At 41.9% G+C, this 27,299-nt stretch overlaps 1 protein-coding gene across 9 annotated transcripts in view; it reads right to left on the bottom strand.

The window, feature by feature from the left end:
- Nucleotides 1–27,299, bottom strand: part of TENM4 (teneurin transmembrane protein 4) — a 1,040,112-nt gene that overhangs the window by 444,654 nt on the left and 568,159 nt on the right. For all 9 annotated transcript variants that reach the window (XM_075198626.1, XM_075198625.1, XM_075198627.1 and 6 more), the window contains exon 5: nucleotides 6,660–6,959. In XM_075198626.1, the coding sequence (XP_075054727.1) occupies nucleotides 6,660–6,882 (223 nt within the window). In that variant the 5' untranslated portion in view covers nucleotides 6,883–6,959. The remainder of the gene's footprint in view (nucleotides 1–6,659; nucleotides 6,960–27,299) is intronic.

Genomic DNA, 27,299 nt, shown 5'->3' on the forward strand with positions numbered 1-27,299 from the left:
CTTACATCCTAAAGGGAAGGGGGAGACACAAATAGGGTGGTACTAACTGGGTGGAGAGAGCTAGGACAAGGAAGTTAGGAGGAGGACTGATAGACTTGAATAAAGAAATGAGTCATAAGGGCACGCTTGAAGCCTTTGAGAGTAGATGCTAACCTGATGGAACGTGGAAGATCGTTCCACAGCAGGCGAGTAGCCCGGGCAAAGTCCTGAAGACGAGAGTGAGAGGAAGTGATCAGTGAAGTAGTGAGTCGGCGGTCACAGGCAGAGCGGAGGGGGCGGGTAGGAGTGTAGGGCGAGATGAGATTGGAGATGTAGGGAGGGGAAGATTGACTAAGAGTTTTAAAGGTGAGGGTGAGGAGTTTAAATTTAATTCTGTAGGGTATGGGGAGCCAATGTAGTGACTGTTGGAGGGAGACTGCAGAGACAGAGCGGCGGGAGAGAAAAATGAGGCGGGCAGCAGCATTGAGGGTCTAGACGAGAGTCAGGTAGGCCAGAGAGAAGGAGGTTACAGTAGTCAAGAAGAGAGATAACAAGCGAGTGAACAAGGGTTTTCGTGGCTTCCGTGGTGAGAAAGGGATGTATCTTAGATATATTCCGAAGGTGGAAGTAGCAGGATTTTGAGAGGGACATAATGTGAGGCTTGAATGACAGGGAGGAATCAAGGATGACCCCAAGGCATCGGACTTGGGGGACAGAAACGAGGGTAGTGTTATTAACAGAAATAGAGAGGGGGGGAGATGGGAGAGTCCTGGCAGGGGGGAAGACTATAAGCTCGGTCTTGGAAATATTGAGTTTAAGGAAGTTTAAGATGAGATAGCCGAGAGACAGGAGGAGACACGAGACAGAAGGGAAGGGGAGAGGTCAGGGGATGAAAGATAAATTTGGGTATCATCAGCATAGAGGTGGTACTGGAGGCCAAAGGAGCGGATGAGGACACCAAGGGAGGAGGTGTAGAGGGAGAAAAGCAGGGGGCCAAGAACGGAGCCTTGAGGAATGCCAACAGGTAGGGGAAGGGGGGGTGATGTAGAATCATGAGTAGAGACTGAGAAGGAGCGGTTGGTGAGGTAAGAGGAAAACCAGGAGAGGACAGTGTTACATAGGCCAATAGATTTGAGAGTTCTAAAAAAGAACAGAGAACTACTGGGGCAGAATTCACGTCTGCATCATCATCATTTATTTATATAGCGCCACTAATTCCGCAGTGCTGTACAGAGAACTCACTCACATCAGTCCCTGCCCCGTTGGAGCTTACAGTCTAAATTTCCTAACACACACAGACAGACTAGGGTCAATCTGATAGCAGACAATTAACCTACTAGTATGTTTTTGAAGTGTGGGAGGAAACCATAGCACCCAGAGGAAAATCCCTCACAGATAAGGACATGATTGGGAATTGAACTCATGACCCCAGTGCTGTGAGGCAGAAGTGCTAAGCACTGAGCCACCATGTATCCAGTGGAATCCTGGGACTTATTGCTGGTGTCTCCCTGTGTGTCTCCATTGACAGATCACATGTTCAATGATGGATCTGTGTCCCAGCGGCCACTTCTGTCTAACCGGGTCCTGAACAAGGTATAATCTTATGGCAACACATGAAATCACTTTGTCCTTGAAGACTTATATAAGATACGCAGGGTGTCCCTATAAAGAGCCAAACTTATTTAATATTAAAATGTAACTTTTCTTGCTTCCATTTTCTCAACAAGTGTTTTCTCTTTTGATGAAACATCTAATATTGGAAACGGAATGTTGCCCTCCACCATGCTATTATAAAAAAACTATGGGGCGTATTTATCAAAATATCCAATATCGTAGGAAGTAAGATTTTGTTTTACCACTTATCATACAGTATATCAAAAGAATATCGCTGATGCGGCAGAGCTATACTGGCCCAGAGGAGTAAGAGTTAACCAGTTTCCGTATTTGTGAGCTGGTAGGGTTATTGTGGAACTACAAGAGCCAGCATGTCCTGGAACCCAGGACCGGCTGGAACATGTAGTTCTAAAAACGCACCTGAAATGTTTAAAAAAAATCAAATCATGTTTCAAAAATTAGAAGGAATGTTGGCCACACATGGACAGACTGAACACAATGGGTCTGATCAGGGCGCGTATTCTTAGCGCAACTTGTAAATCGGCTCTGCACACTCCCGATTTCAACAAGAAAGCGGATCAGAACGTACGTGCGCTGATGTATTCGGGTGTAGGCCTGCTCCACTCTACTACACAAACACTGCAGGATACGTCTGATAACTAGGTGGATTATACATTCACAAAAAAACACACAGAAAAAAATAACAAATAAATGAATGTCACCTGATAATAATATAGGTATTAGTGATAAAACAGTGTAGTTTTAATAATATTTTTATCCCATGAAATACATTTATTAGGATGTTGTTAATATCTACTGAACATAAAATACATTTTTACAGTTGCTCCTGATTTCAAACACATGTTATAGCTAGAGATGCTCAGGCTCGGTTTTCCAAAAACATTGCCAATCCGAGTATCGAGCCAAGCCGGCTTGGTACTTTCCTGCTTCCTCGGATCTGAATCAAGGCAAAACATCATTTTTGCGTCGTCAGATCTCGTGGGTTTTGGATTCCATATGTACCTCCCTCCCCAGGAAATTCAGCACCATTGCTCAGTGCCATTGCTCACACAGAAACAGGGGTAGCAGTGTTCTTGTCACTCTCCAGTCTCCAGTGACATTGCTCAGTGCCATTGCTCACACAGAAACAGGGGTAGTAGTGTTCTTGTCACTGTCCATGCTCCAGTGACATTGCTCAGTGTCATTGCTCACACAGAAACAGGGGTAGCAGTGTTCTTGTCACTCTCCAGTCTCCAGTGACATTGCTCAGTGCCATTGCTCACACAGAAACAGGGGTAGCAGTGTTCTTGTCACTCTCCAGTCTCCAGTGACATTTCTCAGTGCCATTGCTCATACAGAAACAGGAGGGGTAGCAGTGTTCTTGTCACTCTCCAGTCTCCAGTGACATTTCTCAGTGCCATTGCTCATACAGAAACAGGAGGGGTAGCAGTGTTTTTGTCACTTGACAAGAAATGACTGAAAATTAATGTTATTGAAGTTAACAATAATGTAGGAACAAAAAAAAAGCCAAATTATGTGATTTTTGCATTTTTTAAAAAAAAATACAGATCCAAAACCAAAACACAATTTTGCCAAAACCAAAACACGAAGTTAATGCAGATCCAAAACCAAAACCAAAACACGGAGCTCAGTGAACATCCCTAGTTATAGCATGCAAACACAGCCGTCATTACTAGTACTTGGCACTTAGACTAGCCCTGTAGCTGGAGCAAGAGATACGACAGACAATCAAGTAACCTTGAGATGCCCACAGCTTGGTTCAGATGTGGCTGTATGTGTTTGAGTTTGGCGCGCCCTTACTGTACATTGACTACGACCAAACGCCTCTTCCCCGCATTATTCACTCTCTGAAATCATAGGATGAAGTACGTGTCCTTTACGTACTAAGACAGCTAACAGGGCTCCGTTTACTGATGTATCTCCCAATTCTGGGCATGCACAGACTGATTTTGATTACGATACACACAAAATCGGCAGATACGTGTCTTGATGAATCTGGGTCTAATAAGTGTTCTGACCTTCCTCCACTGCAGAGAAAAGATCACATAAATATGTCCCAATGTCAAATTCTCAGATTCTATCATTATATAAGAAGTATATTATATATAGTTGATGATATTACAAAATGCATTTTAATTCAGTACCAATTTCTAGGTCTCGTTGCCCTCCAATAGAGAAAGAATGACATAAGATTGTGTACAGACCTCGTGGCCTGGTGTTTGTTTTCCTACCAGTCTGTTAGTGTATCGCGGGCAGGATCACTTAACCTAACTCACTGCTAATGACGGCTCATGCCGGCTGAGAACAGATTAATACAATGTTCCTTGACTTCTTTACCTCCAGCTAGAGCCGCCATTAAAACAACGTTATCTGTTTTATCAATAACTAAGCTTAATAAGGTTCAATAAAATGCAATTTATTAGCTATTTACTGCTAAATTAGACATTTGCAATTACATTAAGAGATGTATGCAGCCGTATCAGTGCAGGAACTAGTGAGATTCTTTGCAGCCAGCAAAGCCATTTCCAGCATAATAAGGTATTTTAGATGCAGGAGGCAGTAAATATTATTTGTATTAAAAAAACAACTGAACTTCAGAAGTATACGTAATGTACAACCGTACAGCGAGAATCTGCACGGTCTGTAAAAATAGAATTTCAGGACTTCCAAAGTCTCCGTAATCTACAACTTTAAACTGTAAAACCGTCCGTCGCGTTTTATAGAACGATGAGAACTTTCTGTAATCTATAACTTTACAGTATGAATCTGGTACTATCAGTGATACATAGAACATCAGGACTGAGGAGTTTTCTATAATCTATAATGTAACAGTGTACCTTTCTGTAAATTGAATCACCTCTACGTACCTCATGCTTTTAATGACAATTTTGCAATATTTATTGATAAAATAGCCACTGCATAGCTACAAGGTTGAGGCTTGTATGTGACCTTGAATCGGAAAATGACAGGTCCATGAAATACACAACTTTTATATAAAAAAAGATAATTGCCACCATCACAGCTATTAATTCAGCCCCAGGAGGCATTTACCGAATCTACGGATACCTGGCACAGGAGAAAAGCAGGGACAAGTCTCATGTAACATTTAAAGTGCAGGACAAACCAACTTCCAACATTCTGTACATTCTGTAAGAAGTATGGATAGAACTTTGTTAAACCTGAAATCAATCTATTGTGAAATAGATTCCGGGGTAGATGTGTCAAACATTCTAAAAAGGAATGGAGGAGGTGTTGCCCACAGCAGCCAATCAGATTTTAGCTTTAATTTATCTAGAATGTACCAGACAAATTGTGAGGATACCACCGTTAGCTGGGATTGCTTACCCTCTGTGGGATTCAACTCACTTGGGTAGGACAGAGTATATCCAAAATAAGGCTTTATTACGACAGCACAACACCACATGACGTTCACAAGATACAGAGTAGATGGTAGTATATACCCTCCAGCAGCCTCTTGCAGTCAGCACTCCAAAATAATAATCTCAGTCTCTTTCAGGGTCTTATCCTAACGCAATATTACCACTACCGATTAGCTAGACAGTTACCATGTCGCCTAGCCTGAGTTACTGACTCACACAGACCCTGTCCTGGTAGGGTATCCTCCAGCGGCACCATGATGCCTGCTCAGAGTCCTTTTTGCTGATTTCTTGTACACCAGGATCCTCCAAACTGGAATAGCTCTCTTGGCATTCCGCTCTCCCTATATTCTTGGCTGTATACACAGGGAGTAGGGTCAAATGTCTCAATTCTCCCCCTTACAGCAGGGGTCTATCAGTGGACACTTTAACTGTTAGACTCTGTCTCTGTTACCTTGATTATACAATGGAATGGCTTGACTCAATTAGCTATTTGGCTGGATACACTAAACCAAGGGTTACAATATAACATCAAGGAATGACACTTCAAGCTTGCGTAAAACAACAAGACATTTGACACATTGTATCTGTAACATTACACAATCTCTGGGTTACATTTGGATACAATAACATTTATATTGATATATATTAATACATTTCCCAATGCCACTTCAACCAGTATATTACTGTAGAGGCACATTGCATATCATCTAGAAGTTCTAACCTAATTACCTCTCAGATTACCTGTTGACCTAGCTAATTAACATGGGCTGCCAGCTAGCTATGTCAAGTTATTCAGACATTGTTCTGATTACAAACCAGGTCTACACCACATCTCCTAACAATGGGCATTTGAGACAAATGGTAATTACCTTAGCTAATACAAACAAAATGACTTCTGCCCTCCTGTTATTTTCACACAATATAGCAATATCCTTTCTATTTCTAATACATACAATATTGCAGGTAATAGCAAGGGCAAAATGTACCTAATGACATGAAATAATGATACACATAACACCCTGATGCTCTGGTGTATATACTTAGACTGGGCCAAGGATTAAAAAGTACATTAAACTGTGAGAAACGGGTGATGAATAAAACGTTCTTAGTCCATTAGCACCCTGTTTCCTCACACAAATGATAGCTAGAATCTGATTCGTTGCTATGGGCAACACCTCCACTTTCCTGTTTAGAACCTTTGATACCTCTACCCCTCAATGTCTTGTAGCCCAATCATATTGTGTTGGCCAAGGGCTATATGGGGTGTTCACCCTATGACATTTTAAACCCAAACTTCAGCTTCTTCCTAAACCTCAGTAACCTGCTGACACCAAGAATTTTTAAAGGGGCAGGTTGAAGACCAAAGACCAGTATTAAGAGGGGGTCAATATAACTCAGTACATGCTTTGTAAGCACACCAGACAGCGATATATGGAAAATACAAAACAGTGGTCGAATCTGCCAATAGGAGTTTAGAAAAAGTGGGATTATTAGGGGACAAGCTTCCACCAAACTACAATTTCTTGCAGAGTTTTGAAGGGAAATATTCTATAGTGGATATTACCCTTAAAACATTCCTAGATCCCTATTGCCTTACCGAGAAAACAGGAGTGTAGGGATTAGATAAACATACAAGTAACACATTATGAAATGACGGAGACTCACCAGATCGGCAGAACTCATCGACCTCCTGATGGACCATGTCTTTCACTCGGTTGCTGTAGGACAACCTGGAGTCTTGGTCGTAGGCTTTCAAAGTCTCGCTGGAACTGTAAGACTTCTGCGGTATCTTGCTATCATCACTGTCGGCCGAGGAGCTGGTGTATCGGCGCTCTGTGTCGTGCCGCCTGGTCAGGGATCGGTAAGGTTTCCTCTCTTTCACATCCATGGCACAGCGCTTCTCCTCCACATTGAACAGAATTGTCCTCGGGGGGATGGGGGGTAGGAGAGAAACCTGTGGGCTTTCTGTGAAAAAGACAAGACCGTAGGCATTGAGTGAGTCTTTTATTTTTCAACCCACCCAAATTCCATTACTACTAATAACATGAAAATCACTGGAACATGTGCCAAACATGCAAAGTTTATGTTTATAATGTGATTAGTTTCCATCCATAATCAAATTCACCTCGGTAACACATGTCCCCGTTCATATCGCTGCAGCGCCATTAATAATAATTATAAACTGTACCAGGAATGCTGACATGCAGGTGTGTTGTGTATTGCAGTCATTTCAGTAAGATTAATAACTGTTAAATTGCGTTCAGCTGACATACAACACATGGTAAATAGCAGGTTACACGTCTTTATTCTTACAGGAACATTCTTTGAACCTGACTTGTACAGCTGTTTCTGATAAAGTACTAAGCATAAAACTCAATGATATAACAGACTTACTAATAATATTCATAAATATATGTATGTTAGAGATTCAGGAGATTATAAGAATGGAAGATATTTGACATAACGATGTATTGATAGGGAACGTGTTATCTATGTGCAACAGACATCCTTGCTTCAAACTGCCCACATACGGTGCAATTTATATTGGTTAATTTTAGGCACTTCAACCAAATCTAAGCCAACATGTATAATTAAAAATTGGTTGGCTTGGATTTGATCTGTAGGGGTATGAAATGAGGTTGAACATCAACCAACAAGTGTTGGGTCATAACTCAACCCAGTAGTTGAGTAGTTGTTCCGCAGCACAATCTGATCAGTGCAATTTGATCACACATGTGTTGCAAAGTTGTTCACCGATCTAATTGTTTGGTGGTGCTTCTCAACAATCTAATTGGAACAAGTGGGCAATTTAAACAACATACACACAGATGTAGGATGTCACTGTGGCATGTATGAACAATTGGGACCAATCAAACTGATACAAAAGGATCAGAACCAATTTGATAGGATGGTCCCGTCAGCTTGTGATGTACATTGACACATGGGAAAAAGGAATTCCCTTTTCCACATTCCAGTTCTGGTTATTTGGCTTGACCAGCCAGCCACCAGACATACTGCAGACCTTGCCACAATGTATGTGGCTTAATCCTCCACATATCTGTCTGCCCCACAATTAAGTGAAATGACCAGATCTTACCAGGTTCAGTCTAACGGAGGACACTAAAGACAGCGGCTGATAACAGAGAACAATAATGCGTACTTAATGGCGTTGTTCATGTAAATGCAATTTCAAATAACCCACATATTATTAAGATATAGAATCACTTACACATATATTTGAGGATGTTATAAGTCACTTGTTTAAATAAGCCAGTTTGTAATGTTATATGTTTATTGATATTTTAAAAAGTCTCTATTTCACTAGTTTAAAAAATTGTTCAGTATTTATATTTAGTTTTTATTAGTATATCAGTATACATTAAGGGAGGGGAATTCAATTATCAGCAGAGTGCCCCTGGAATGGTCGTGAGAGCACTCTGCGGCGATGTAACATCGCGGATTTCTCCTCACACCTCTATGGGGTAAATCCACGATGTTCATGTACCTGAAAATGTGCACAGCTGTAATGGTCGATGGAACATTGCGCACAAGTGAACACGTCTGTTCTAAGTATTCCTTGGTGGGTACATGAATTTATAAATTGCATTGAGTCATTTGGTGTACGACAAATATCTACAAGAGGTATAACCTTGTCTGCATTTCACTTTGAGGGGCATATTCAATTAGGTCCAGAGATCGCGGTTACGTGGCAGCTGTGCATTACATAAGGTAATACGGTACCACAAAAATACGGATTTCTTTTCGCAACCCTGCAGGGAGCGAAGGGAATTCCGTGTTATTGTGGTACTGCGCAGTACCTCGCCATCCGTTCTGAACCGCGATCTCCGGACCTAATTGAATATGCCCCTAAGAGTTCGATGTAGAATTACCCCTTTAATTTCTTTTCCACCCAGAGTACCCATTCCTTCTCCAGCCACACCAAAACATGGACTATGAATTGACACCGCCATCACCTCATCTATGTGATATTCGGAATATGGAATTTCCAGAATCAGTGCGGAATATCTGGTGTTTCCTGGAGCAGAGCTCGGAGATTGTGTAGCTGGAGCTGCGCACTTCTGAGAAACGGCCTGTTCCCGTCAAATAATTCCATGTGTGACAAGTTGCAGCCTCTCAAAATGATGCTGTCATTGACTTCTGCTCTCCGTGTGACACTTCATCGCTTACTCTGGGCATTTAAGATAATGCAGGAGCAACATTTTGCACAAGTCACTAAGGTTCATTCATTAAGTATACAACAATCTCTACTTGTGCATTTCAGGGTGCACGCTCGTTTCGCACTCTCAAGAAACATCACTATAAAAATCAATTTCCTAATTTTGCCGCTTGGCAGCGGTGGTACTTAACATACCAATGACCGAAACTCCAACAAGACTTACCCCGACTACTTGAGGGCGACGCTGTCATACCCGGCACTTATAATTCCTATTCTTTGTTAAACTGACGTCCAAGTATTGCGATCAGTGAAGATCCCGGCACTGATACAAGCGTTTGTCAAAAAATATTGTACAGTCACCCCCTGCTTCCATTACCTCCTTAACAGCAATAATAGAGTTGCGTCGCACAGTGACGTCATTTACTCATGCCAGGATATTCACTGAGCGCTATACTTGGACGTCAGTTTTACAAACAGAAGGAATTATAAAACAAAAAGACAGCTGTCAGCGCTTATCCTTTACACTGCATATCTGTGTGTATCTAGCAAAAGGAAAACATGAGATATTAGTTCATATTTTGATCAAAACATTTAGGCCTGCACCCCAGCGTCAAGGGCACCTCATTATATGCAGGTCCTACACTGACCTATATGGTGCCATGCAGCTGGTACCATACATAATATGGGATATACCAAACGCGGGCTTATTGCCAAGCAGCTGGTACCATATATAATATGGGGTTTAACCAGCGCGGGCTTGTTTTTTCTCTGGTTTTGTTTCAAAATATTTCCTTATTGTCATAGCAGCTGTCAATCAAGCCTATTTAAGGCACATTTGGGTGTGGCTCACAAGCCAGCCCTTGCTAGATGTAAACCCCTATACCTGGGAGGTGAGTGCATCTGATTTTTAACTGCATTTTAATGGTGTTTAAAGCATATAGGTCAGTGTAGGACCTGCATATAATGAGGTGCCCTTGACGCTGGGATGCAGGCTTAAATGTTTTGATCAAAATATGAACCAATATCTCATGTTTTCATTTTGCTAGATACACACAAATATGCAGTGTAAAGGATAAGCGCTGACAACTGTATTTTTGTTTTGTATACATATATGGGTAATTATATTACCACGCAGCTGGTACCATATATAATATGGGATATACCGAGTGCGGGCTTATTGCCAAGCAGCTGGTACCATATATAATGTGGGATATACCGAGTGCGGGCTTGTTTTTTCTCTAGTTAGAATTATAAGTGTGTCAGGAATCGTCGCCCTCAAGTAGTCGGGGTAAGTCTTGTCGATGTTTCAGTCATTGCACAAATGTACCCAACCCATTGGCAAAAGCTCTGGAAAATGCAATAGGTGGAAACAGCAAAAACATCTCTTCCAAAAGCACCATGTTTATTCAGTTAAACCTTTCCTTTTTTCTCCTAAACTGCAGCTCGGTGTAGCCTAATAAATTAATCACCATCATCATCATTTATTTATATAGCGCCACCAATTCCGCAACACTGTACAGAGAATATTTGCCATTCACATCAGTCCCTGCCCTACTCCCGTGAGTTTGACCAAACATGATTGGGACAGCGGAGAGTCCCCGCTTCAACCAGGAGAGTTGGGAGGGATATTATTGTAATGTGAGAGGATTATCACACATGAATAAGATTGACAGGAGGGCTCTGGAAGGAAATACGGGTATTATGCAGTGAGGCAAAAATAATGATACGCTACTGAATAGTGATTTCTGTAATTAGCCTTATTAACACCTAGATACAAAATAAATAAATGACCTACATGCACAATAAAGGTGCAGTCCACAAAACGGAATGGACTCACAAAGGTAACTTATCCCAAAAAGTAAACCCAAAATGCATGCCCCCCATCCCTCAGTAGCTGAATTACGATACTACTCATAGATGCTAACAGGACCAATTTTCACATTGACAACATACAGCACCAGTCTCTTACATAGTCTCTGAGTTACAGTAAACATGTCGGCTTTAGTACTACATTTCAGCAAAAACATAATTAATGGGAGCAGTATAGATCATTATTATCTAAACCACTAAGTAAATATACAGAAAAAAAAAAAAGATTTTCATGACGGAGTAACAAGCTGAACGGTAAAACGAATTGAAAAGGCAATTTGCAATTTTTTTTTTCAAAAAATGTATAACTATTAACCAAGTGTGATATTGGACAAGGACAAACAGTGCTTTAATGACAGCTTTTTATTACTTGCTAAAAGGGCAACAACAAAAAAAAATCAGCTCTAAATCTGAACGCACACATAATAAAACACTTTCTTATTTCCTAAACCTACTTAAAAAGTCAATTGAATTTCTGTTAAGTAGCCGATTTTAATAATAAACAGTAATTTTAGCAATATCACACATCATTTAACTTGTGTGGGGTTTGAGTTTTCGCAGATGATAAGATGGATGGAACGAAACACGTTACATAAACAGAACTAGCACCTGGCCTGCAGTCATGTGGAGAATTAAACTTTTATTAGGGAAATTGTATTTTCGTGTCGCTAATGAATGGGCTTAACCACAATCGCCAATTTAACCATAACAATACTTTATCAGATGACGAATACCAGTAATTTCTGGCTCTCAAGAAAACAAATCAACAAAGACTAAACTGGCACACTAAAAACACTTCAACCATAGAGCGTAATCTAACCAAAGTAATGGGAAATCCTTCAATTTTTCTCTCTTTTCAATAATGCTCAACCTCACTATTTGCATTATATGTGTATAGAAACGGTGGGAGCATTCAGTCAACGGAGGTGGCGATGAGTCTTTAAAAAGTAATTGGATTTTATTTTCTAAAATTGGTGTCTGTAGCTATAATTCATCATCATCATCATCATCATTTATTTATATAGCGCCACTAATTCCACAGCGCTGTACAGAGAACTCACTCACATCAGTCCCTGCCCCATTGGAGCTTACAGTCTAAATTCAGACACAGACTATTATCTTTTGGACTATTAGGACATAAACATACTTTCCTACTTTTTGGAGATCCTGGAGGGAAGGTTCGAGGGACAAATACAGGGGAGCATGACAACGTAAGGTACATCACCACGGCCCGCCCCCACGGTGCAATGATGCGTTTTGCATATCAATAACATGAGAAAGAGGAGAACAAGTCCATCCGGCATCTTAGGCCAATCATAGCACTCATTTCTGGGACCAAGCAACATAATAATGTAAGATCGCGGGTATATACCACATATTGTATCGCTGAGATTATTATTGACACTATTAAAAGAATTTGGACTTTTGGGCCCCAAAGGCTTCAAGAAACAGACACCTCTGCCCTTCAGGACCGTTTTGGACCAATAGCATTCCGACATGTACACAGTGCATTCTGGGTCTTCAAATCCTTTGCGATGTTGGCATCCATACATTAGAAAGCTCAGTGCCTGCAGACACCACCGTGGGCATCAGGGCCCCAAATCAGCACTAGTGGCAGCTACATAGAGTTCGGGTGAGGAGACCCCTGCTACGCCTCTTAGTGCATGTAACACATGAGCATAGCTCCCAACAGGCAAAATCGGGACCCAATAAGCCTTGCACTCGATCTGCACAAGACACGCCCCAATTTCACACAAACACACTCTAATCTGCCCAGCCACACCCATTTTCTGGTGAACCCCCCACACTAAACCGTAAGCCCCACCCCTCCCTGAATCTGGACTGTCCCACTGCAATCAGGACTATAAGAGGGATCCATGAGTAGTATTTGACGGAGGAAACAACTGTTGTAGCATTTTTCTTACAATTTTATTAGCATATTTATACTCAATTGTTTATATTTAGGGGACTATTTAAAAATAGGTGAAAGGTCCTAGATCTGGAAAAAATGGAGGGGAATTTAGCATACATGCCAACTCTCCCATTCTCCCATTCAATGCTATACTCCATACTTGCCAACTCTCCCTGAATGTCAGGGAGACTCCCTGAAATAGGGGTGATCTCCCTCACTCCCTGAAGAGTCTGGCATTCTCCCTGATGCTGAGCCAGTACAAGACGTGGTTGGCTTCGCCATCTGTGGGATGATAACACTGTTCAGAAATTGTGTCCTATGTCCATGTATTGATGCCTATGGAGGTGGCCATTTTCATGGAGACCAAGATTTAATCAAAGACTGACAGGTAAGACAACATGACTTCAGTAATGGAGACAGAAATGTAAAAGACCCTTCAGTCTTTAGAGATTCACTAGCTGCTTTTCTTTAACGCGTAGTTGCCTACTCTCCCGGAATGTCCGGGAGACTCCCGCTTCTCGCCCCCGCAATAGTTAAATGGTGGGGGTGGGGCTTAACGATGCAAATATTGTGTCATCTTAGCCTCGCCCTTGTTGTAATTGGCCAAAATTGTGACAATTGTTTAGAGGGTGGGGCCAAAATGATGCAACCCTGCACGCCCACCTCCCCCATTTTTTTTCCCTTTTTTCTTAATATATAACTTTTTTTTTAAAATAACTTTATTGATTAATGAATCTGGAACGGGAAGCACAAGTCAGCCGGCTGCCACATGCAAACAGGGACCCCAGACTGGCTTAGAGACTCCACTTACCGCTGCCAGACAGTGCATCGCTGGGAACTGGACATATTTTAATGGTGAACTGGGCAATAGAAGAAGTGAGAGAAAACCTTCAGAATTGCCCAATGATAATAAACAGACCCCTTAATCTTCTTTTTCTAATGAAATACAATCTGTCCCGGAGCTTTGTTGTACTAGAGAATTCCGTCCTTATGTACACAGAATACAGAGGAGTACGATTCAGTTGCAGCCATTGTACTTGGTATGAACATGTGGGCAGCGCAATAAATACGATAGATGAGTGAGGAATGAATCAGATAAGTGATATGAATAACTGTGAAAGATATTTTTACTTTGTCACCCTATAAAATCACCAGTCACTATAAATATAGAACTATTTTATAGATGTTTATACACCGGGTTATGATAGTGGCCACCTACATCTCCACAAACACAAAACAACGTTCTCTTATAAAATCCTATCTCACCTAAACTAATAGGATTTTCCCGAGTGATTAACCTAATAGCTTGTTTTGTCCTGGTTTCGCAGCTGGGTCTCACTGGTATAATATAACACATCAATGATTCTTACTGATCAAACCCAGAATACTCCCATAAAATATTATTTTCCAACCCAGAGCTCCTAAATTCCCTTAATTTCTGACATCTGTGCTAATATGATTAATGATTAAGTGCATTGTAAGCAGAGGGCAGTCAGCCATGCTCAGAAAATTCAAAGTGGAGCAGGGAAGGCAGACTATTAAAATTACACATTAAAGTGTGTTGTTAATCCACTCTCCGTAGTTGCTGACTTATATATCCATTTAGTGTGCAGCATTAATGTTAAATGCACAAGCTGCTGTTATTGAAATTTATGGTATGGTACGGTAGTAATGTTGTTGTTTACCAAACACTGGCTGCAAAATGTAGCATCACTTTAAAGTCCTGCCTGCGGTCACTGTTGAACCTCCGCCTATCATTTTGCAAATTGTCTTGATATCACTAGTTCATGGTTCTATTCTCACGAATATGGAATCAGCCGACAAAATGGCTTCCTCGTGGCCTAGCGATGTCCCTAGATACAAGTGAATTGACAGGCTGCATTCTCAGAAATATTGGTTCAGTACACAAAATGGCCGCCCAATTCCTCAGTGAAGTCACTGGCTCTCAGTGAATTCTTCTCTGAAATATTGGTTCAGTACACAAAATGGCCGCCCAATTCCTCAGTGACATCACTCTCTCAGTGAATTCTTCTTAGAAATATTGGTTCAGTACACAAAATGGTCGCCTGAGTGATTTTGTCCTTTGTGTCATCAACGTAGCACTTGTTTTTGTGTCTACTTTTTGTTTTTGTATCTTCATGTATACCAGCAAGCATAAATAAAACATGCTAAGTTTTAATGACTAGTAGAATACTCTTATTTCTTTATTCAGATGATACATAGAGGAGGCTGGTGCCATGGAGCTTTATTTCGATGGGTAGGAGAAGGTGGGCTCGCAAAAGGGGCCTAAGCATGCATCTGATATTGTTCTTAGCTATCTTCCTACAACGCATTATCTACTTTTCAAAATCTCTCTGGTTGGCCAACAAGTATGGCTGCCAAGAGGTCACACGCAGGGCCGTAACTAGAAATTTTTAGCAACTAGGACAAGAAGGGAAACCGACACTCCCCTAGCCATCTACTGCAGTCAAATTTACCTAAAATATTAATCTCCCTGCGCCCTCCTTCAGCTTTGCACTCTGGCGGGTTGCCCCTGTGACACATCCCTAATTACAGCCCTGGTCACAGCTCTCAGTATGTCATTTAATGGCAGAGAGGGGAGAAGGAGGTTGTCACAGTGCAGACCGAGCTCAGAGGGGAGTGCCAAAGCATCTCTGCTCACTACATCACGTGACTGTGGTTGCCCTGGTTATCCATGACACGGGGAATTCTGAGCAGTTATCAAACATTAATAGCAGTCTAAAGAAACAAACTGACAGAAAAAGGCATTTGCCAAGCTGCTCCTTATAGCCTGCCATAGTGATTTAAGAAAACACATATAATTTTTCCGTGGGATTGCTGCTTTAATATGGGCCTGGGTGCACTTTCATTTTCCATAGTAAATTCTGAACCCTGACTACATATCTCCATAATTATTTCAGATCTATATGAAAAAGCTGCAGTGCATTATGTGGTGACCCTGGGCACTGCCACTCTCGTGTGTTGCTTAAGCCATCTGAAATCCTGGCCCCCTACCACTTATGCCTCTATAATTACACCCCTGAAAATTAAGCCCAAAAAAGACCGTAGGGTATCATTCATCAGCATTCTCCGGCCTCTGATCATCTATGCAAAGCTCTGGAGACGTTTGGGTGGCGTTATTACTGACAGATGGGCCTCTACTTCTCTGATGAAAGCGGCAGCGGGATAATAATCTTGTATTAATATAAAGAAATGTTTATGTTTAAGCCGAGGCGAACACTCACTAAGTACATCAGAAGGGTAATCAAGATGTTATAAACACCAAAAAAAAGGGTTATTTTTGGAATTTCTTCCAAAGAAATGACAGCCCTTTTATGCATCACTTAGTAGACATCCCTTCCTCCCTCCCCTATTCAAATATTTAAATATTTTCTTAGTTTGGGATGGGAAATATAGATATTTACTATGTATCCACAGCATGGAGTTCTTACATTACTATAAATTCTACATGATGACTATATTGGTAAAAGGCCAAGGTTAAAAACAGAGCATATATGGAACAAATGAATATAGTTATGAATTCACAAGGGAACATATGTACCTATGTATCAACGTGCAGGAATATGGGCTTGTATTCAATCGCTTATCACCTCGATTTATCAATCAAATATCACTGAGGCAGTTGCCTTAGTAGGGGGTAACTTATCACTTCGCTGGGCCAGTCTCAAGGGTCATGCCCATTTCTGACCCTACTGCGTACTGGCTCTTTTGGGGTAACAGAACAATGGCACAGTGATGTTTGCTAAAAAAAAAATTTTTTTTAAGAATTACTGCACTGGTGGAAGATCAACATCTAGGGCCTGATTCATTAAGGATCTTAACTTGAGAAACTTCTTATTTCAGTCTCCTGGACAAAAAAATGTTACGATGCAAGGGGTGCAAATTAGTATTCTGTTTTGCACATAAGTGAAATACTGACTGTTTTTTCATGTAGCACACAAATACTTGATAGCTTATTTGTACACTGAAATTTAAAGTTGATATTTGTTTGCGACATGAAAAAACAGTCAGTATTTAACCTATGAGCAAAACAGAAAACTAATTTGCACCCCTTGCATCGTAACATGGTTTTGTCCAGAAGACTGAAATAAGAAGTTTCTCAAGTTAAGATCCTTAATGAATCAGGCCCCTAGTCTTAAAAACTGCTCCATCTTCCAACAATGGGAGTATTAATATTTCGCCAGAGGTTTGAGGAACACAACATTGCCCTATTGTGCAATCCTTACAGAGGATGATTATAAAACTAAGAGGCTTATTTTAGAAAAGGCGCCAACATTCCGTAACCCTAGCAATGGAATATTTCCATTCATTTTCTGAACTGTGCGAGAATTACGGCAGTTATAACCTGATGGGTTGCTAGGGGTTACGGCATAAGTGTAACAGATGAAATCAATAATCAGCGCTCAATATAAAACATCATAATACATGATGTGCAATATATGAATCTACCCACTTATCCGTGAAACCCTCGGAGACTGCTACACAGCATATTTGTACACATTATTTTACTAATAAGCCCCTATGTGCATCTTTTTAAGACCTAAACAGAACTTCTGCAATTTAATAAAACCTAGGGTTTGCATTAGCTAAGATTATACCCGCTGTTTCTCTACAAGGTTTTGACATGAGATAAGTTTGCGGCCAATTAACACGTAAGAATATCCTGGCTGTACGTGAGATTTTGATTGCAGGAAGAATAGTTAAACTACAGAATTAATTTCCCTTGGGGTGTTGTGAAACCCATCTATATCTGAGCACTTCTGCTGGTCAGTTTTATATAATAATAATAAGCCCTCTTGTTACCAAACATATCTCTGTGAAACGTGAGGTCTAATTAAACCCAAACTTAAAACTGTTTAGCTTTATGTTTAAACCATTTCAAATAACATAATTACTTCACCAAAGAGATTTTATTTTAAAATTTGGAATATTTAAAGCTTACCTGTTGCCTCGACACAGTGGAGGCAGCCATATTGTCAGGCAAACCCATATACATAAGAATGTGGCTATGATTCCATAGGAACTAGTGCCAGCAGGGCTGCCAAGAGGAATTCAGGGCCCCGGTACAACAAATTCATGGAGCCCCCCCTTATAGCTGAGTATGGTAAAAAAAAATTGCGTCACCGTAAGGTGTGGTCATGCATTTGGGGGCGTGGAAAATGCGCCATTGGGGCGTGGCTAACACATCGAAATCACTAGACTCTCAATTCGCGCGAGCGTCACATATGTCCAAGCTCTCCTGACTTTCAGGACAACTAGCACCACAGTGTAGTATAGAAAAAATGCAGTGTGTACACAAAGAGTTCAGTCTTGGCCTGCACCTTACATTGGGCACAACACTCACCAAAAATTGACATTGTCCCTACTAGAATCACAACATTTCACATACTGTCCTGCTCTCTCCTACCTGTTCTTCTCACTTTCACCGTCTGTGGCTGCATGTTTCTTTAGTTGCGGCTTGTCTGGATCCTGGAATGCTGGGGGCCCTATTTGGCAAAAATTAGCTACATTTAGATAATTCCAAACAACCCTGGCGTTAAATCAAAACCATCCACGATTAATAATTAGGCCTTCCTCCAGCTCCAATATTACAATAATGTGCCCCTTCATCATCGCCATGCCTTATGATCACACTGCGCCCTCCATGCTGATTTTGCCCCCTTCTTTAGGCTCCCCTTCATCACATTATACTATGCTGCTCCCCCCCCTTTTTCAACCCCACTGTGCCATGGCTCCCCCATTTTTAACCCCACTGTGCCATGCTGACCCCTGTTTTTTAACCCCACTGTGCCATGCTGCCCCATTTTTTAACCCCTCTGTGCCCCTCCTCATTTTTTTAACCCCTCTGTCATGCTGCCCCCCCCCCAGTTTTTAACCCCTCTGTACCCCCTCATTTTTTAACCCCTCTGTCATGATGAACCCATTTTTTAACCCCTCTGTGCCCCCTCATTTTTTAACCCCTCTGTCATGCTGCCCCCCCCCCCCCCGTTTTTTAACCCCTCTGTGCCCCCCCTCATTTTCCTCCCTTCACTTACCTTTTCTCCTTTCTTGGTCTTCTCTGCTGCTCTGTGCTCCATTGCTCCAGACTAACTGAATGCTGGGCATGACATGATGACATCACACCTGGCATTCAGACAGTCTGAATGGAGCACAGAGCAGCAGAGAGGAGGGATGCCGGCCCCGCGATCAGGTGAGTATGGTGGTTTTTTTTTTAAACTAGCCTGCTCCCCCCACCAACGACTGACCCCCCCCCTACCGCCAAAAAAAAAAGAAAGAAAAAAAAAATAGTTTTGAAAAAATAAATAAAAATAAATTGGCAGCGCAAGGGTAATTAGTACCCACCCCCCCCCCCCCTCTCGGCGGCCCTGAGTGCCAGCACTGGTGACTCATGCCTCAGTGTCACTAGCATAAGCAAACCGAGGGGGGGTTTCCTAGTGCCTGGAAACCCTCCTCCAAGCCTGGGGCACTGTCTAATTGATGTGGCTGGACCCTGCCCCCGCTTCACATGGCTCTGCTTGAAAAGGGAGAGCTGCGTGCACCTAACAGTAGTGTACGCAGCATTGCCCATGTATATTATGGGGATAGGAAGAGTTGGAGAGCAGCCAAGCACTGTCTAATATTATGGCCACATCCCCATGCATGCTGGTCATGCCCACTGGTGGCATGGTGTGGAAACCCCCCTCTACAAATCCTGCATTTGCCCCTGACTAGTTATTATTGAATTGATAGGTTGAACGCTGGTTTAGCTCACACCCCTTTTCCACACAAACTCCACCCACAATTGGCTATATTTGCACAAACCTCCACCCACTTTTCCATTAAGCCCCGTCCTTTTGTGACCCGTGAATAGGGATGTCCCGGGACAGTTGGGACTTATGTATTTTGCTAACTAGCAGTTATTGAAAGTTTCTAAACTGTGGCCATCAATCCCGCCCTGTAACCGTCCAGTATTGAGGATATCTGAGCTTGAGTACAGATGACTAAATTAGCCCCTGATTCATTTTGATTTAACCACCTGCGCTCCAGCACGGATATCCTTAAATCTTGGAGTTGGGAACAACTAGCCTAAGGGATTAATGTATGACAAATTTAATGCTCTTTTCCTGGTTAATTTATTTATTATTATTATTACCATTTATTTATATATCGACCACTAATTCCGCAGCGCTGTACAGAAAACTCACTCACATCAGTCCCTGCCCCATTGGGCTTACAGTCTAAATTCCCTAACATACACACACACACACACATGCGCTTTATCGTTGATATTCCCAAAAAGTAATGTAACTGAATACACAAACACGAATCACATAATTTTGGCCCCACCCCCTAAACGATTGTCACAATTTTGTCCAATTACAGCAGTGGGCGGGGCTAAGACAATGCGATATTTGCGTCATTAAGCCCCGCCACTTATCTATTGTGGGGGACGAGAACTGGGAGGTCTCCCAGAAATGCAAGGGTCTCCCGGACATTCCGGGAGAGTAGGCAACTATGAATTAAAGAAAAGCAGCTAGTGAATCTCTAGAGACTGAAGTGTCTTTTACATTTCTGTTTCTATTACTGTTGTCTTACCTGTCAATCTTTGATTAAATCTTGGTCTCCATGAAAATGGCCACCTCCATAGGCATCAATACATGGACATAGGACACAATTTCTGAACTGTGTCATCATGCCACAGATGGTGAAGCCAACCACGTCTTGTACTGGCTCAGCATCAGGGAGAATGCCAGACTCTTCAGGGAGTGAGGGAGATCACCCCTATTTCAGGGAGTCTCCCTGACATTCAGGGAGAGTTGGCAAGTATGGAGTATAGCATTTAATGGGAAGGAAATATTAGTTCAGCTTTAAAAAAAAAATGGCTGCCTCCACACTGTGCAAGTGAAGGATCCACCGCAAAATTCTTTGTGACACGTCAAGTACACTGTGGCGTGTGAGGAATGCGACCGTTGCAAAATTAACGGGAACAAATAGATGCAATTAGAAAAATAATACATTTGTGACACTTAATACATCTTGGCATTATTTCCCTCCAAACAGTCTCCCTTTATTTTCCACGCTCTGCTTTCTTGGTTCAAGTTTCTCTCGTCTAACTTTGCAACATTCGACCGCAGGGCTATCATGTTACTTGCCAATTGATTTTGCTACCTCAAAGAAATAAATGCGGGGAGAGGTACTGACAGCACTTGAAAAGAATCCGGGATTGCTTGGTTTGCCAGCCACCTGGAGTAAGATCTGTTCCCTGCCAGAGACACGCTTGTTAGATTCTCAGATTGTTCAGTCCAAAAGCGCTAGAAAAACATAAAAATAATGAAATGTTTTCCTTGTATCGCACTATATTCATCTTTTATTTTTTTGTTCCGTTCTCTTCACACGGAGCTTTTGTGCAGGACAATAAATGGAAGATTTATGGTGCTATTCCGACTTCTTTCAACTGTCTCAAAGGGAGCTGAAATAGAATGAAGGATGTCAGGTGTTTTAGCGGCGGTTCTGACACTCTGCAGTGAGGGTCTCAGCCACCTCTGGTTATTAATCCAGCAGTGCACATGAAGGTGAAAATCCATAAATAAAAAGGCTACCGACTGAGAACCCGTCTTAATTTTTTACCAGCACATTCGTCACTTGGAACCCCTGCCTAATCTCTCCTTCGTCGTGGACCACATCTTTAAATGAAATTGACACTTCCTTTTTTTATTCCTCTCAAAATGCTGCTTCCTGTAGCCTCATTCAAGTCCTAAATACGTATAGACAGTAAAGCAACATCAGACCTGTCTGTATTACATGTGTCAAATGTTTAATTTTAGTTTTTAAATGACACATATTTTTGCACACGTATACCCGCATTTCTCTATAAAATGCACCTATGGTGCAAAAAAAACCATACATTAAGTTATAGCATGATTACAGTCACATCAGAGGATGTGTGAAAGTTAGGAGATATTACCTGTCCATAAAAGTAGACACCTGGAAGTGTCAATTTGGTCCTGTTCCTTGTGACACAATGAAGTGATCACATCACTGTACCGCAGGGGTGGGGCCAAAATTAAGCTATATTAACCTATTCTCCTCTGCACTTGACCTGCCCTCTGGGAGCGCCTGGAGCGGAGAGTCATAACCTGGGCAACTTTGTTAGAATATCTCCTTCTACTAAATGAAATTTGTATTTATCTCTGGAATCAACCTCATTACAGCAGCGAGAGCTCACTCAGCACAGAACGCGCTGATCTCTCCGGCTTCTTCCCGACCAAAGGTTGTCAGAGATCATTTCTTATCAGCTAATTATCCGCTGGTTTCCCCCCACCTGAGTCTGAATAACGCTTGTCTACTGCATATGTTTCTCTACCTATAACTCTACTGACTGCAGTGGTGAAAAGCTCAAACTACTGAGATTAAAACCCCATTTATAATCCCTTCCCCCCCAAAAAAAACAAAACTAAAAATGTCCTTTGCTTGTTTTTCCTTTACAATGAGCAGATAGTTCTCAGACTGATTTATTACACTACTCCTGGTTATTGCCGGATAGACACACTTCTGGCTAATGCTTTGTCTGATAACATCTTTCCAGGCGTAATTACACAAGCAAAAATAACCCGCACTGTTCTATTATTAGTCTCTGTGAGATGTAGATACAGTAAGTCAGGATAAGCACTCACGTTATTGCAATGTATGGTGTGTTTTCTACTGTGATGGTTTGCAGAATTTCTACTCCAAATTGACATAAATACAACTGTGTCGGACATGTCTCCTGCTTTAGGCAGCTCAGAAATGAATATATTAGTTAAAAATGACTAAACCATGCAAGCAGTTTCCGCATGACTTAGGGGTTCATAAATAGACGCTATAGAGATTAGACGAGTGTTATCTCAGTGCCGATGTTGACTACTCTGTCAGGATTGTACGGAGTGTAGCTGAACTGATCTAAGTGAGAGTTGGATGACTATAGCCCGGGTGCACGCCAGCCAGGATGGAAACCCGATTTAGTACAGAGAGAAGTTCTGCAAGTGAGTTATGGGTAATCAGTGCTCAGAAGTTCCAGTGCAGGAGGAGAGATGTAGTGTTAGCTCTTGGACCAAGTAAATTGTTATTACCTGGTAAGTCTTATGATGTTTGGGATGATGTAGGATAATTATTGTACACAGTGGCGCAAGCAGGGGGGGTTTCTGAGTCTCTAGAAACCCCCCCCCCCTGCGCTAACTAAGTGGCCACTGTCCTATACAGCAGCCGCGGCGCTGTCAAAGAAGCGTCCGCGGCGGTGCTGTATTGTATAGAGCACCACCGCAGACGCTTCTTAGACAGCGCCGTGGCTGCTGTATAGGACAGTGCTGGCGAAACGGAGCTGCTGCTCTCTCTCGTGTTTTTTTTCGGTCGGCGGGGAGAAACCCCCCACCCCCCCGACAATCCTCCGTGCGCCCCTGGTACAGATGCGTGACAAAGATTTATGCTGCGATGTCTTATGAGATGTGAAGACGAGACAGTGTGTAGATATTGTAAATAAATACATCGACTTAATGTATTCATGACCTGATGACCATTGTTTCTATCAATCATGTCTGTGCCCCATCTCCCTGAATCACCCATCTTTCAGATGGGGACCTCTATGTACCCATACTGATGCACAGACACCTTTAGGTAAAGGAGAGAGAGACTGAGCTACCAGTGGGCATTTGACCTAAGAGCCTCACCAAGTGGGTATCAGAGAGGACACGTTACCATTAGAGATGTTCACTGACCCCCGTGTTTTGGTTTTGGTTTTGGATCTGGATTAACTTTGTGTTTGGTTTTGTCAAAACCGCCCTCATGTGATTTGGTTTTGGTTTTGGATCTGTATTTTTTAGAAAACTTGCTAAAATATGCTAAAATCACATAATTTTGCTCTTTTTTTGATCCTACATTATTATTAACCTCAATAACACTAATTTCAATTAATTTGCAGTCAATTTTGACCACCTCACAGGTCACAATATTATTTTCATACACTTTCAAACCAAGACTGCAGCGACCTGGCTGGATGGTAAGCGACAGAGCAATGACACAAACACACGGCAGTTCCTAGCACATCTAGGACACATTGGCACAAAGCAGTGGCAGAACAGAAAAGTGGTGCAATTAGCAATGGAGCTCTCCTCTTTGTGTTTTACCTATATAACACCGCACAATGTGACTGCAAATTCAGAAGACCAAGCCTTCCAGCCCTAGTATTTGTACTTCAGCAATGACAATTAGCAATGGAGCAATGGAGCTCTCCTCTTTGTGTGTAACCTATATAACACAGTACAATTTGACTGCAGATTTACACCAAGCCTGCCAGCCCTAGTATTTGTATTTCAGCAATGACAATTAGCAATGGAGCAATGGAACTCTCCTGAATGTCACTGTAGACTTTGAAGAACACTGCTACCCCTCCTCTTTCTATTCTACCTATGATGCTGCCCAACTGCTCTACAGACTGTGCTACCCCTTCTGTGTCCCTTTGTGAAATGGCGCAAGATCACCGTGGAGGGCGGAACTTATAGAATCCAAAACTCGCGAGATCTGAGATCCGACAACGTAACGATTACGTTTTCCCTCATTTTCAATTCCGAAAGCACGCGAAAGTACTGAGCCGGCTCGACTCAGTACTCGGATCTGCTAAGTTCGGGTGTGTTCGGTTCTCGGGGAACCGAGCCTGAGCATCTCTGGTTACCCTACCACATCCATTCAAGGACGCTACAACGTGGCTCAGTGTACAATGCATTGGGTCAAGCTATTTAATCATTATGGTGTTTCGAAATAATCTTGGATTCTTCAGAAGTCACGGCATTATACAAATGCACTAGATTTGCAAATGATCCAACTCTTCCCCTGTTCTTTAATGTATGGACTTTTAACAGGAGTTGCATATTTTCCATGAAAGAGCCCTTTTCAGCACTTGCGGCCCGGACAAAGCAGAGGGGATAGCATGTCACATAATACATCCAGATATGGAGATAAAGAAAGTAGACTTTCCCCAGTGTGCTCTCTTTGTTCCTTTCAACTCTTTCCCAACTTTTACTTTCAGGCTCCTGACTGTTTATAGTGCTGGCTGTAAGTATTAATCATAGTCACACAGGAAAAGGCCTGTGCACAGCTATGGGCGTAGACAAGGTTCACGGGCCGATTCATCAAAGGGGGAAGCAATGAAGCAAGTCACCAGCCAGCTCATTAGCATGCTGTGAGAAGGGCCGCAGTCACAGCAGAGGACAGTGCAAAGATCAGCAAGATCGGAGGTGAACAGATGATTGAAGATGGCCTGGGCCGCTGAGCAATATTCATGGCTGAGATTAACACCCCGTTTCCAGTTCAACAATATATAGCTAATAAATACAGGGATTCATTGATTTCTTCAGCAATGTACAATAGAATAAAAATCTGGAATCGGTGATGTGTGAAGAATGCAATTAATTGTATAAACCATAGTCGTCAAAGTTAATGCTATTCTGGTATACAGGTGCATGGTATTTGGATCTTACCATAGAAACTGTGTTTTTGGTTATCCGAGCTGCTAGCTTGCCTTGTGGATTCGGCTTCTGTGTTTAAAACATTTGAAAACAAAAATAGATGACAAGAAATTATCAAGCGCTGCCCTTTTTCACATAAACTATTAATACAAGTACAATAAAATAATACATATATTTTAGAGACGCATAGGACGCTGGTGTTCTGTAAGTTTTCCTACAAGAGAGGATCTACACTGTAACATCGAATTGGATTACTTTTCCCTGTATAGGATTGTAGATAGAATTATATTCTCTATACAATATTGCACTATTATTTGTGTATTTTTTGTATTTTTTACATGTTACGGATCTTCCTAGTGGAATCTGGAAGCAGCACCTCTAAAATATAAGTATTATTTTATTGTAATTTTATTAATAGTTTATGTGAAAAAGGGCAGCGCTTGATAATTTCTTATCATCTATTTCTGCTTTCAATATACCGACCTATTTGTGTGAAGTCATACCAGGAATAATCCTAGCAGAAATCCTACTGGAGAGCTCTAAAGATCTCGTATCCTGTTTTTTGGGTATTTATTTGCAAAAGACTACAGATGGTGAGTCAGCCTGACCCACTGAAAAGTCTAACCGTCTACTGGTCGGTGGTAATCGTTTTTATGATTCCCACTATTCCGACAACTTTAAACCCTACGACGTCTGTCAATAGAAATTTAAAGCGCCAATGTCGGGTTAACTGTTTAAACACTAAACCTTACGCGTCCTCATATTGCCGCTTTAAATTTCTACAGATGCCGCGTTGACGTCAGCCTGCACTGCTGAATACTTGTTTAATCGGAATCACTTGCTGTCATTATGGTGCTTTCATCGCGGATGTCCAGCGTCGGGTTGAAGGTAAGTCTGTTTATTTTCACATCGTTTTTTCATCATTTCGGATATTAGTTGTAGGGTTTAAAGCTGTCGGAATAGTGGTCATAGTTAAAGCGTACAAGGACTGATTCAATGGACTTTTTATTTTTTTTATAAATGGGTATATGACCACTTGGACAATGGGCCCACCGGTAGACCGCCTAATAATAAGGTCTGGATATTTGAAAGTTGTAGAAGAGCCTCTATTTCTGCCTACCGATATAATATTAAGACAATAGTCCTCTTGTTTAAAGGCCAATGGCACACATAGAGAATAACATATAAACCATTAAATACCCCTCTGTTGGGTGAAATAAAGTAGGAGGTCCCTCATTGAGGTCTACCACCATCATCTCCATACCACCGCTTGACAACCTTGCACATTTGAGCAGTGGCATATGTCTGACCTCCCCGTTACCCATCTCGTTTCCTCCCGGTTACCTGCCTCATTTTTCTCGCCCACCCCCAGACCACAGTGAGGCCTACAAAAAATAAATGTCTACAATGGTGCTCGATGATGCCGTTATGTAGTACACCAAGATTTCCCTGCCTGCCTTACAGGACGTAACTGGCATTATGCACACAGCCTCCCTTAGAGATGCTCGATTCTCAAGCCGGTTCTGCTGCTTGGTTCTGCGAACATTATTGTCATGTGAATTAAAGGGTTGGGTACGGTATCCCGATGCTGGGGATACCGGCACCCAATAGACCTACAAAACAACACCGAAGCCTGTAATGAACGAACTTATTAAAATATACACTTATCTTCTCTCCGACGCAGGACAATCCCGGAGGCGCTGCTCTGCGACTGCTGTAAAATGCGAAAGAGGCTGGATGCCTCCGAGATTGTCCTGCGTCGGGGAGAAGGTAAGTGTATATTTTAATAAGTTCGTTCATTACAGGCTTCGGTGTTGTTTTGTAGGTCTATTGGGTGTCGGTATCCCCAG

Source organism: Mixophyes fleayi, chromosome 2 (genome assembly GCF_038048845.1).
Source record: "Mixophyes fleayi isolate aMixFle1 chromosome 2, aMixFle1.hap1, whole genome shotgun sequence".
NCBI lineage: Eukaryota > Metazoa > Chordata > Amphibia > Anura > Limnodynastidae > Mixophyes > Mixophyes fleayi.